This window comes from Colias croceus, chromosome 1 (genome assembly GCF_905220415.1).
Source record: "Colias croceus chromosome 1, ilColCroc2.1".
NCBI lineage: Eukaryota > Metazoa > Arthropoda > Insecta > Lepidoptera > Pieridae > Colias > Colias croceus.
In genome coordinates, this window is record NC_059537.1 from 11,006,450 (window position 1) to 11,018,652 (window position 12,203).

At 34.4% G+C, this 12,203-nt stretch overlaps 2 protein-coding genes and 1 long non-coding RNA gene across 12 annotated transcripts in view; 1 reads left to right on the forward strand and 2 right to left on the reverse strand.

Annotated features, from left to right (window-relative positions):
* The window catches only part of LOC123691416 (guanine nucleotide exchange factor DBS-like), a 73,773-nt gene extending 67,544 nt beyond the window's left edge, over positions 1–6,229 (forward strand). For 5 of the 10 annotated variants that reach the window (XM_045635799.1, XM_045635856.1, XM_045635840.1 and 2 more), the window contains exons 18-20: positions 91–247; positions 3,653–3,785; positions 4,629–6,229. In XM_045635799.1, the coding sequence (XP_045491755.1) occupies positions 91–247; positions 3,653–3,785; positions 4,629–4,711 (373 nt within the window). In that variant the 3' untranslated portion in view covers positions 4,712–6,229. Of the gene's footprint in view, positions 1–90; positions 248–775; positions 802–1,205; positions 1,780–3,652; positions 3,929–4,628 lie in introns of those variants that run through there. The other 5 variants (XR_006751397.1, XR_006751399.1, XM_045635810.1 and 2 more) reach the window with 5 other exon arrangements.
* Positions 6,230–6,813: 584 nt separating this feature from the next.
* LOC123692527 lies at positions 6,814–8,289 on the reverse strand. Its single transcript, XR_006751576.1, has 2 exons — positions 8,238–8,289; positions 6,814–7,617 (listed from the first exon to the last, which is right to left on the reverse strand). It is a non-coding gene; the product is annotated as an uncharacterized LOC123692527 (long non-coding RNA).
* A 114-nt stretch (positions 8,290–8,403) lies between these two features.
* Positions 8,404–10,107, reverse strand: LOC123692102 (adenylate kinase). Its single transcript, XM_045636749.1, has 4 exons — positions 9,992–10,107; positions 9,771–9,876; positions 9,370–9,606; positions 8,404–8,954 (listed from the first exon to the last, which is right to left on the reverse strand). The coding sequence occupies exons 2-4, from the start codon at positions 9,870–9,872 to the stop codon at positions 8,565–8,567; spliced, it is 729 nt and encodes a 242-aa protein (XP_045492705.1). The 5' UTR covers positions 9,873–9,876; positions 9,992–10,107; the 3' UTR covers positions 8,404–8,564.
* Positions 10,108–12,203: the final 2,096 nt, after the last annotated feature.

Here is a 12,203-nt window from a genome sequence, read left to right on the forward strand (position 1 = left end):
AGTATGCGCCCGCGCATGTTGACGACCTGTGTACACGACCGCTTAGTAAATAAACTTTACGTTCTAAACACTATTCTATCACGTTTACAGAACACTCATCCAAACGAGTTCCTGGGACATCGGTCCGCCAAAGGAACGTCCGCACCCCGGCGTGCACCCGCGCACCGCCTCGTGCGATGCGCACGACGAGCCGTGCTGGTCCACCGACCCGTCCGACGACGACGAGGAGGAACCCATACACGCGCCGGTGAGCACATGCCCTTATGAAAAAAGATAATCGTGTCAGACTAGGAGGGAGTTTTGAATTTGGAACGTAGATTGTGACGTTTGTAACAGGCTGGTCAGAGATAAATGTTAATGATGAAAATTGTTTTTGGAATTGGAACGTAACTTATGATGTTTGTACAGGCTGGCCATTGATAAAATATGTAATGTTAAAATTTGATTTTGGAACATAGATTAAACTTGAACTGTCAAGCGTTATACGTGCCACAGACTATAAAAGTTTTGAATTTCGAACGTAGCTTATGCCGTTTTTGGTAGATTGGCCACAGATAACCTATCGTTGACGGACCACAGATAAATTTAAAAGTTAAATTATTTAATGTGTACATAATTATTCATTCAATTAACTATTTTTGAATATATTGTATTAATTATTGTACGTTAAAAATAATTAAAAATATATTTACTAACCAGAGGACTATTAGTTGCTTAACACTTGGGATAGCTAAGTGGTGCAAAGAATTAATGGTTACTAATTTTGGGTTTACAGTGTGAGTGAAGTGAACCACTCTATATGTAAGTGTAAAGTGTACTTATACAGGAATGTGGGCTAATCACCGGGTAGCGCATGAATAGGCTGCCATCCCAAACCGCACTATGCTTCCCGGAATAACTGATTATGATAACGATTAATGAAAAGAGAATTGGTAGTATCTCAGTTAGATGTGTGTTGAGATACTACAAGTTCTCGTAACGTAACCTTAAATAGATAAAATTATTCACGTCCGCCGCCGCATTTTTGTTAGCATCCCACCAAATCATCGCTTATAGTTTCAATAGCAACACGAGATAATTTAAAGTTAAAATTATTTGTGCACCCGACACATTAGCAGATTAATTAAATAAATTCGTGGACGCCATGTTGCGGTTCGGTCCGCGCACCAAGATGGCCGCCATGTGTATGTTGTGTTGTTCAACAGGTCCCGGAGGCCGTGGGTCTCAACGGCACTATCCACCGAATGGTGCAGTTCTTTTCTGTATCGGGCTCGGCACAAGCCAACTCCACGTTTTACGTGTCACAGTACTGATAGAGTGCCTTCGCGGGCTTTGTATATAAAAGACTGATTTAGATATCCAAAGTATGTTTAACCAAAGAAATCGACGTTGCGTTGGATATGTCGGTCGTATTCGCTGAACATTTATATCGTGTAAGTCATGTTTTTGTTTTGTTTGACACTCATTGTCGTGTGCTTTGATGATACTTTCGTGCGCTTCGCTTATCGATGTTGTATGTTTATTTATTGGAAAGCTATATTGACTGTTAGATATTCATCTTTTAGAAACTGTATTCTTTACATTCCTGAAAATTATTCATATATTTTTTATACATGCAGTGCTATATTATTGACTCGGGATACTTAAATACAAAATTGAAAACGTTTGACATCACTCAATTATCCTGCCATAGCACATCGCGATTTCAAAAGCACATTTTTTGCTACCTTCATCTTCTACAACAACGAGCCTCTTACTAACATAATAATTATTTACCTACAAAGTATAGGTACTATTTACACTAACAGACAGCTTCACTATTTAACTAAAACGTATTATTATTTATTACATAACATTATTATGACTAGTTACTATTTTTACATTTAATTACGTCAGAGTACAATGAATGAAACATATAAGATATGACGCTTTCAATATTAATTAATATTATACAAAAATAGTTACAACATCTTACTTTTATAATTTATGTTTATGTATAATATTATATTTAAAATATTATGTAATTATTATTTAACTTCAAATTATTACATTATCTAATTCAACCATGCGTATGCGTGCATGGCTTAGCCAAAGAGCAGCTGAATACTATAATTATATTATATTAATTTATGAATTACGTGCTAACGATTTCAAACGTCAATATTTTAACTGTTTATGCACATAGATAATAAAAAAAATATTTACAAAAAATATAGAATGTTACCACAGTTAAAATATTGTATGAAAGTTTTGAATACTAATAATACGGTGTTGCAAGTTGCATGATAAGATCGAGATGTTTGAAACACGCGAAGTGATAATGGTGTATAAACACGCATGTCATCTATGTGCTGAGATTAACATTAATTATTAAGGTGTTTATGGATTGAATGCGTGCATGATTGTGTCGTGTAGATAACGGTGTACTAACATAAACAAAACAATATTTTAAAACCCAATTAAATTTGTTGATTACAACAGTTTAATTTTCCGCTATAATTAGGTCAGGTTAGAAGTCTACTTTGATTATTATATCAGGGTAAATAAATCATAGCTATATTCATTTTCCATTAGCGGTTATGTCACAATGCTAGAAACATTAGAAAGGAGAATTCTTCTATATAATATATAAACATTGGTGTAATACATTGTTGTAGACGCCATTTTTAGACTACAAAAGTGTTGTTGTTTTTTAGAAATGTTCTTAGGTATTTTTGAAAGGAACAATATGTCATTAGAATATACTGTTAATGTTGCCGTGTTTCAAAAGGCTCACATTGTTTCCCTCCAAAATTATACGATTTTGTAATGATACAAATGTGTTTTAGTTTTAAATTTATAACTTTACATATTATATAGAATAATAGGAACTTACAACAGTTGACATATATTTTAATTTTTAATTTTCTATTACACGACACACTGTTGATTTTTTCAGTGCTAAAATCAAAATATGCAGTATATTCTACACAAAAGTTAGACATAAACGAACTTTTAATAAGACATAATATGTAGGTACTAAAGTTTGTTTACGTCAATAGACGTAGTTTAGATGGTACCAACTGTTTCAAATAAAAGACTTTACAACTCGGAAAAATTATTTGAACCTATTGATAATTATTCCAAATTCATAAAAAGTACATCATTGTTATGTAATTTCGTCTTTGGGCGACGCAACTGCTTACCGCCAGACAGTGCGTCTGCTCGTTTGCATCTCGATGTCATACAAAAAAACAATCATCTCGGAAGTGTCGGAGACGTTAATTAGAACGGATAGCGAACGAAATGATGCGCGAGTTCTGTGAGGTGGAAGCATCGTCACACCAGTGCAGTTGGCGGGTGACTAACGGTGCTGTCATTTCACGGAACTCTCACATCTTTTCGTGGGAAGTCCGTTCTAATGACCCACTCCGGTGGATGGAGTTACTGGCTCTGGGGTTATCTGGGGTATGGCATTCGCATCCTAGCGGGCCATTAATTCGCGAAATTCAAATTCAATGGCGCTAAAAGTCTTTGTCAGATTGATAGACTGACTACCTTATATAATATCTTTTGTATCCGGATACAAATTCGTATTTTCTTGTAAAGTCTTCCATTTGAACGTTGTGTACAATGTATAGCGGATAGGCAGTAACAGTGCGTGTGTGGGCAGGCGGTGGGCAGCTCGCTAGTGGCGCTGTCGGAGTACGCGGCGGTGGGCGCCAGCGAGGTGTCGCTGCGCGAGGGGCAGCACGCCGAGCTGCTCAAGGTGGGCTGCGCGGGCTGGTGGTACGTGCGCCTCGCAGGTACGTAGCGGGTGGTACAGTACGCGGCGGTGGGCGCCAGCGAGGTGTCGCTGCGCGAGGGGCAGCACGCCGAGCTGCTCAAGGTGGGCTGCGCGGGCTGGTGGTACGTGCGCCTCGCAGGTACGTAGCGTACAGTACAGTACCAAACTTAATGGCGGGGGGTACGTAGCGGGTGGTACAGTACCAATCAAACTTAATGGCACTCGAAACATCGTACGATCAGATGCGCAGAAAACATTTTAGGTTGGTAGCGGGGTGGTACAGTACGATTCAAACTTAATGGCACTCGAAACATCGTACGATCCGATGCGCAGAAAACATTTTAGGTTGGTAGCGGGGTGGTACAGTACGATTCAAACTTAATGGCACTCGAAACATCGTACGATCCGATGCGCAGAAAACATTTTAGGTTGGTAGCGGGGTGGTACAGTATGATTCAAACTTAATGGTGGCTCGGAATATCGTACGATCCGATGCGCAGAAAATGTTATAGGTATTAGCGGGACGTTAAGGGACCTGTGCGCACTTGCACTCGCACCTGCACCTAACTTCCGAACCGCCATTAAGTTTGAATCGAACTGTAGTCGAGATTTTCAAAATATCAAAAAAGAGCATGTGTGCTGAGCACACGTGTCAGAAGTGAAACTTCTTTGGTATTCAAAGGTAACAAAATATTCGCCTTACTCCATGACGTGACGGTAATGCCATGACACGACCTTGAAATGTTACTCTCAAGTCTCAAAGTTTCACTTCGAAAACCAAAAAAAAAATGAATATTTTTTCAAAAAGTACATTTTTTATATAAGCTCGTCACAATATAAAGTACCTAACTCAATATTGCAGGCGGCGGCGAGGGCTGGGCGCCGGCCGCGTACCTCGACACGAGGAAGACGTCGCGCTCCTCCAGCCGCTCGCACGAACACTAGCCTTCAAGTGCTACAAGCGTACAACACTACAGTATTGGCATTCACTTCCATCTGTATTCCACCAATACGGGAATACCAGATCTACCCATGGCCAGTGCCGGCGTGAGGGCCACTGACACCCCGGGCGAAAATATTATGGCGCCCACTTGAGGGAAGCAATATCAAGTATTAGGTTAACCAAATTCAGACCTTGGCGCCCCCCAGAATTTGTCGCCCTGGGACATTGCCCCCTCTGCCCCCCCCCCCCCCCCCCCCTCCTAACGCCGGCACTGCCCATGGCTGTCGAAGTTACTCGTTTCGTGAAACATTTGTTGTGTTAATAAATTGTTCAAAATTCTCTTCCTGACAATTTTGATATCGAACGTTTTTGGTGTTATGTTATGGCATAAAATGCATTCTTTCGAAACGGTGCCTGATCTTTTTCAAGTTTTACGTGTAAATAAATTGGTGTTATTTAGTTTCTTTGCATTATCGTGGAGTTATTTTTATACCTAAAGTGAGCCTTACATTATAACAAATTTAATAGTAGAATTTGGATTGTACACTTTAGTGGTTTGTACCTTCGATGGATTTGTACGGAATTGTCAGTTTTAAACAAGACTTTTGCTAAATGGATATTTAAGGTAACAGCTGAAAATATTTACCCCTTATTCAAAATGTTAATGCAATCTTAATTGAGTTTAATAAGGGACTAAATATAATAAATCCAATAAATATCGAAGCTTTGTTTCGAAACTGATAATTCCGCGTCCCCTTGTAACGTGTCGCGTACCAACAAGCGCCTCCCACTTGTTACTGTTAATATACAATAAGTAATAACATTGTTTTTATATGTATGTAAATGTTGTTCTTAAAGCTTTATTGTAATTAGTGTTAAACGTGTGCACGAGTATCCAAAGCTATGTAGTGGCGTAGTTGTTGACGGCCGTTCGTTTCGTACTTTTGTAAATATTGTTTAGAATGTAGTAATTTATTTGAAAGCTAGACGAGTTTTATGTCTCAAATGTCCATGACAGAATCTGTAGATAGATTAATTCTTACATAGATGTACATTTCACGATGCGACAATACACCTCCGTAAATTTCTTCCTACAGTCTATTAAGCATAATAGTAACTTTTAAATAATATTAATACACTAAGAGACAATAATTTTTTTAAATTGTGTGTCGTGAAATGTAAACGATTAGGATTCTAATATTCATAGCTATCAGTGGAAAGTGTTTTCATATCCATGTGTAATCATATCATTGTCGCTTTGCGTTGAATATATTAAAAATATATTTTGGAGTATTTGTGAGTGAAACGCTGGTGCATGTTTGCTTTTTGGTGTTCAGAATACGTACTAGTCGGTATACATTAGTGTCGGTGTTAAAATGTTAATTGTCATGTAAAATCAGTAGACGTTATTTTATTTTGTATCTCCTGAAATCATTGTGAAAATGCATTTTCTTTTGAATTAGTTATACATTGTAATTGAAAAACAAATGAACTTAATTACATGGATTTTTGCCCATTTCTTTAGTTGTTTCATTTTGCTTTTATCATTCCATACCTATTTATTTTTTCATATGTTTATCTTTCTACATCGTCAGAATATAAATAATATTAATCTTACCTACCTATATACCTCACAAAACACACAAGTAACTTAAGATTTCGTGTTGTTATAATATTATACATTGATGATACATACATACATTGATATTAGATTATTTAAAAATGCAAAAATATTGTTTGGCTGTGAAAGGCTCAGGGATAAGTTAAATAAAAAATATAGGTAATACTGTAAGGTAAAGAATGGGATACTTATTGCGAATTAACTACCATAATATCTCCCTTTTTAAAATGTTATTATAATATCTCCCTTATTTACTATCTACTATGCTATTCTCATATCTCAAAATAAATATATGAATTCTAATAAAGATTTTTTTTTTATATAGTTAACTAAGTACCTACTTATAAAAAATAAAACTGATAACATACATATTTATTATGTAGGTATTCATCTTAGGTATTCATTGACTAACTTCAAATACCTGACGGTGGATTTTGTTTTCTGGAAATAATTGTAAAATAGCGATGAATTAGATTCAATAGAAACAATAAACACATTTATTTCATTACATACCTATCCATTTATGTTCCAAGAGCCAGGTGCAAATTTCTTCCATCATTTCTTCCTTTTTAATTCATGTTAACTAGGTATTATACTGGTTTTCTATAATCTCACAAAATGTCAAAATTATTTTTTTTCGAGTTACCTACATAAGTAAGCCCTTAAAAGTTTAAAATCACTGCAGCTCAACCCACAAAGGATATGCAGCTAACGCACATTGTGCATAATAATACTATTGTACACATTTTCAGCCCGAAAGAAATGAATGACCAAATTTACTCCTGGCTTGAGGTTTTGAGGATCGTTAATAATTAATACGAAAGATTACAGAACTATAAATATCTAAAAAGTAAGTATTCACATTTTGCAAGTAGGTATAAATATAGTAGAGAATATAATATAGTAGTATAATAATATATTACAGAATATGTAATAGGAAGAATAAGATATATATGTAATTATAGAAAGTTTTGTCTTTAGGACCACCTTGCAGTTATTGCAATATACCTACCTATTATTAATACTGTTTACGACTTTAGAGAAATATTTCTAAATAAGGTTTTTAATACTTCTAACAAATATAATTACTATATATATTTGCTAAATATTGCATTAAGGGATACCCCATTCAAGGGCCCCTTTAAAATAGAGGCATGAGGAAGCGATGCTGTGGCGGTCAGCAGCGTATTACAGGAGCCGCTTAGGAGACCAATCCTTAATCTAAGAGGAGCCGTATCGCCGCAGGACATGAATTTCCCAATCAGTTCAAGTTACGGCAAAATCTGTCTGGAAATGAATGAAATGAAAAAACGTTTATTCATTTTAAAATTAAAAAACGATTATTTATTTTTCATTATTACGGCCCCAGGCTAGTTTTCAACTTAACTTAATAAAAACTTCAAGGAAACAAAAAACGACCGGGTTGATCTACTTTCATATTGAGTAATGAGATTTAATATTAATTTAAAGCGTCTCTTCCTTACGCTGAAATGAAGTGCATATTGTGCCACTCAGTACTAGCACAGTATTACAATATCTATAGGAAATAATAATATTGTAATACTGTGGTACTACTAGGTACCTAGCAAAATGTGAGAACCAAATGTTTTGTGGCTAGCACATTACAGTGCTTCCTACGCCTTTATCATTTGAAAGCGCCCTAATAGTTTATATCTAAATCTATGCTCTTAAAAACTTTATCGAGCTTAGATATTGTATTATTTAGAAATATTTAACTTATTTGAATATCTAATATCTATTGACTATTACGTAATTGTATGAATGAAATAAATGTTTTTAAAATCAAGATCCTGTGTTTTATGAACATGCAATTTTAACCATTAATTGAAAAATTGACAAAACAAATTAGTTTATCGATTATAAATGATGTGTTTTATCAAACTTACCTAATTATCAATTTGCTGATATAGAAAGTAGATAACAACTTTGTATGATTTACTTTTATTTTCAGTTTTTTTTTTTTATTAATTTTACTACACACTGTATTACTACCACAACCATGTAAAGATAGGTATTCAATATGACTAAATGGGATAAAATGAAACAAACATGTATGATTCCATTCCACTGTATTTGTACAAGAAAAAAATTGTCTCTAAAATAGATTTAACTATTATCCAGAAAACAGTAAATATTAAACAGTCACCAACCAATCACATTTATAAAAAGTAATATTTGTACAAAACATTTCAGCTTAGAGATAAAATAAATGTTTATAAAGCAGATCTAGCTCTGTTGAAGATACGGGTTTTGAAAATATTATCAATTCTATTGAAGACATCATCAGCTGACTTTGCTGCGTCAACTCTGTAGTGAAGGCCTTGTCTCATGTAGTAGTCTATCAGAGGCACCGTTTGTTTGTGATATGTAGCTAACCGATTTTTAAGAGCATCAACATTATCATCAGAGCGCCTTATTAGTGGCTCTCCTGTGACATCATCGGTCATTGGCTTCCGTGGAGGGTGGAACTCTTCATGGTAACTCCGCCCACTTGGAGTGTGGATCAGTCTGCCCGTTATTCTCCTTACTAGTAAACTATCTTCAATGCCAAACTCAATGACAGCATCCAAAGCTGTTTTTCGCTTGGCTAATAAATCATCAAGCTGAAAGAATTTAACTTATGTTTAATATTCTCAAACACTAAAACAATCATACCTAAATGTTTAAAATTTATTATATCGACATTACTAGTTTTCATGAAATATCTCACAATATTTTTCTTAAGACAATAAATCTGCAAGTATTAACTTCTGAAATAATATAGATTTTAATTAGTAAATCCATTTTATTTTAAGAACTCGTTTGTTGTAGGTAGTGTACTTTGCCTCATACAACTAAGTCACAAATTATATTATATAACTTGATCTTAATCTACCAAAATAGTTAATTCTTATCAAATCTCACTAAAAGGAAAAGACAGACTACTAAGCCTGGCCTGGCCATAACAATTTAAGTTTTCTGATCCATATCAAGTCTAAAAACAAATTAAGTTAATAATATACATTTCCATAAACATACTTTTTGTGCCTGTGGCACACTTCTTGGGAATCCATCTAACAAGAACCCATTTTTACATTCAGGCTGGTCTAGATTCTTGTCAATCATGTCTACCACCATGTCATCAGAGACCAACTTTCCTTCATCCATAACTTTCTTCAAGCGGCGTCCCAGCTCCGAGCCGGAGCTCACCTCCGCTCGGAGCATGTCTCCAGTAGATAAATGGCATACACAATATTTTTCTTTGAGACGTGGCGCCTAAAATTAACAAGAATATCAATCACATAACATAACACCTTTATCATTAATCTTATATAACACTGTAAATATCGTGGACTTTAGTAAAAACAAACGAAATGATAAGAGGTGTGAAGTTCAAGCGCGCATTTCTACGAGTGATATTGAGAATTACATGAACTCACTTGAGTGCCCTTGCCCGAACCTGGTGGTCCCAATAGCACCGCTCTAATGCCGATAGGGTCATTATCCGGCCTAGGCTTAACTTCAGCAGCGGTTGGTGCCATTATTCTGAAATAATAAATGGTTTTCAGGTAAAAACAGGACAAGAAAACATGCGAAATAAGTAAACGATTTGTGCTTGCTGGTAACAAGCAAGTTATTATCTTAATCAAAATGTATATACCCTAAATCAAAGTTGATTACAGAATCTCGTTGTTAAATTGGCTAAATTGGCAGATCATGTGCTCAAAGCCGAAGCCTGAACTCGGTGAGGGAACAGCGAAAACTGACAGTGACATATAGTGCATTGACAAAGCGACGAGGCGACGAGCAACGTCGACTTTTATTTGTCAATGTCAATAATTTATAAAGACTGCGTTCAAAGAATGCATTGAAAGAATGTTTAGTCCTTTTCAGCTAGGATGATTCCTGTGACACTTCATTGTGTTCCGAATTACGTATAGGTCTACCAGAATCTGATGGCATATTTATATTTAAGAAATAAAAGATTTTCATGTGGCAACTTATTTGACAACTATCAAATTGGTTGTCAAATTATTTGTCTTTTTTGCAGTTGCTAAATAATTTTTAGGATTTTGTATAAAAAATCTTCGAAAATGTCGAAAAAGCCGCTGTGATCACAAGCAAGAGGTGTTGTTTATAATGTGTATAGAAAAATATTTGATGAAAAAGGGTCAAACACATCACAATTTTCAATTTAGAAGATTTTATTGGTAAATTGGACTTACCCGCTTTGATACTTTTAATTAAAAAATATTATATGTAGGTAAGGTTAATACGGCTATTCGTCAAGTCCAAGCTGTCCAAGTAAATTTTATAATGTGTGTATCTGTTAATACTTACGAAAATAAACATAGTTTTATTTTACTTTTATTTTATTGTATAAAAAATTATAAGCAGTTTCTATCGATATAACATCGATATTTTCACATGGCATAATGATTACGAACATACAAATATAGGTATGTGTAAATAATATTAATATGTATTACCTGTGTAAAAGTAATATTATGTATATTATACATGTAAGTATGTACCTACATAATATTAAGTGGATATCTCATTATTAAGTACAGTATTGTCCACTTATGTAATGTGACTAATGATATTGAGAACAAACTAAAAAATAAGCAGTATCAAGATCGTTCAGTCCATTTTCCCTAGGGTTGCACACTCAAAATTTTGATTTCCCTAATTGCCATCAGATTCTGGTTTACCTAGGTCTACCAGAATCTGATGGCATATTTTTAATTAAGAAATAAAAGATTTTCATGTGGCAACTTATTTGACAACTATCAAATTGTTTGTCAAATTATTTGTCTTTTTTGCAGTTGATGAATAATTTTTAGGATTTTGTCTAAAAAATCTTCGAAAATGTCGAAAAAGCCGCTGCGATCACAAGCAAGAGGTCTTGTTTATAATGTCTATAGAAAAACATTCGATGAAGAAGGGTCAAACACATCACAATTTTCAATTTTGAAGATTTTATTGGTAAATTGGACTTACCCGTTTTGATACTTTAAATTACAAAATATTATATGTAGGTACCTATAAGTAATATTGTTTGTTGATTAGAATTTAATTTTATGAAAACTTATTACAGGAGTTTCCAATACGGCTATTCGTCAAGTCCAAGCTGTCCAAGTCAATTTTATAATGTGTGTATCTGTTAATACTTACGAAAATAAACATAGTTTTATTTTATTTTTATTTTATTTTATAAAAAATTATAAGCAGTTTTGATCTACATTATCATTATATCGATATTTTCACATGGCATACTGGTAATGAATATACAAATATAGGTATGTGTAAAATATAATAATATGTATAACCTGTATAAAAGTAATATGTATAATTGTATATTATACATGTAAGTATGTACCTACATAATATTAAGTGGATAATATCTCATTATTAAGAACAGTATTGTCCACTTATGTAATGTGACTAATTATATTGAAATCAAAATAAAAAATAAGCAGTATCAAGATCGTTCAGTCCATTTTCCCTAGGGTTGCACACTCTAAATTTTGATTTCCCTAATTGCCATCAGATTCTGGTTTACCTATACCTACGCAATTCGGGTACATGAAATGGATCGTTGAAAAATCATAGAGTTGGAAAATCATATAATCGGCGCCCATCTTGTGATCGTTTATCAATCGAGTCAATCGTCTGTACGAGTGCATCAGCCTTGTATAAAAGTTGCATTTTTATATTGATACTATACGTGGTATTCTGTTATTGTTACTAATTATTATTGTTGACTTTTTGTTGCTGTTGTTTGCTAAGTTTCCTTAGTTAATTGTTGGCGAAATGCCGAAAAAACTAATTTTGGTACTTTATTCAAATCGATTTCCTTTCCATATAAA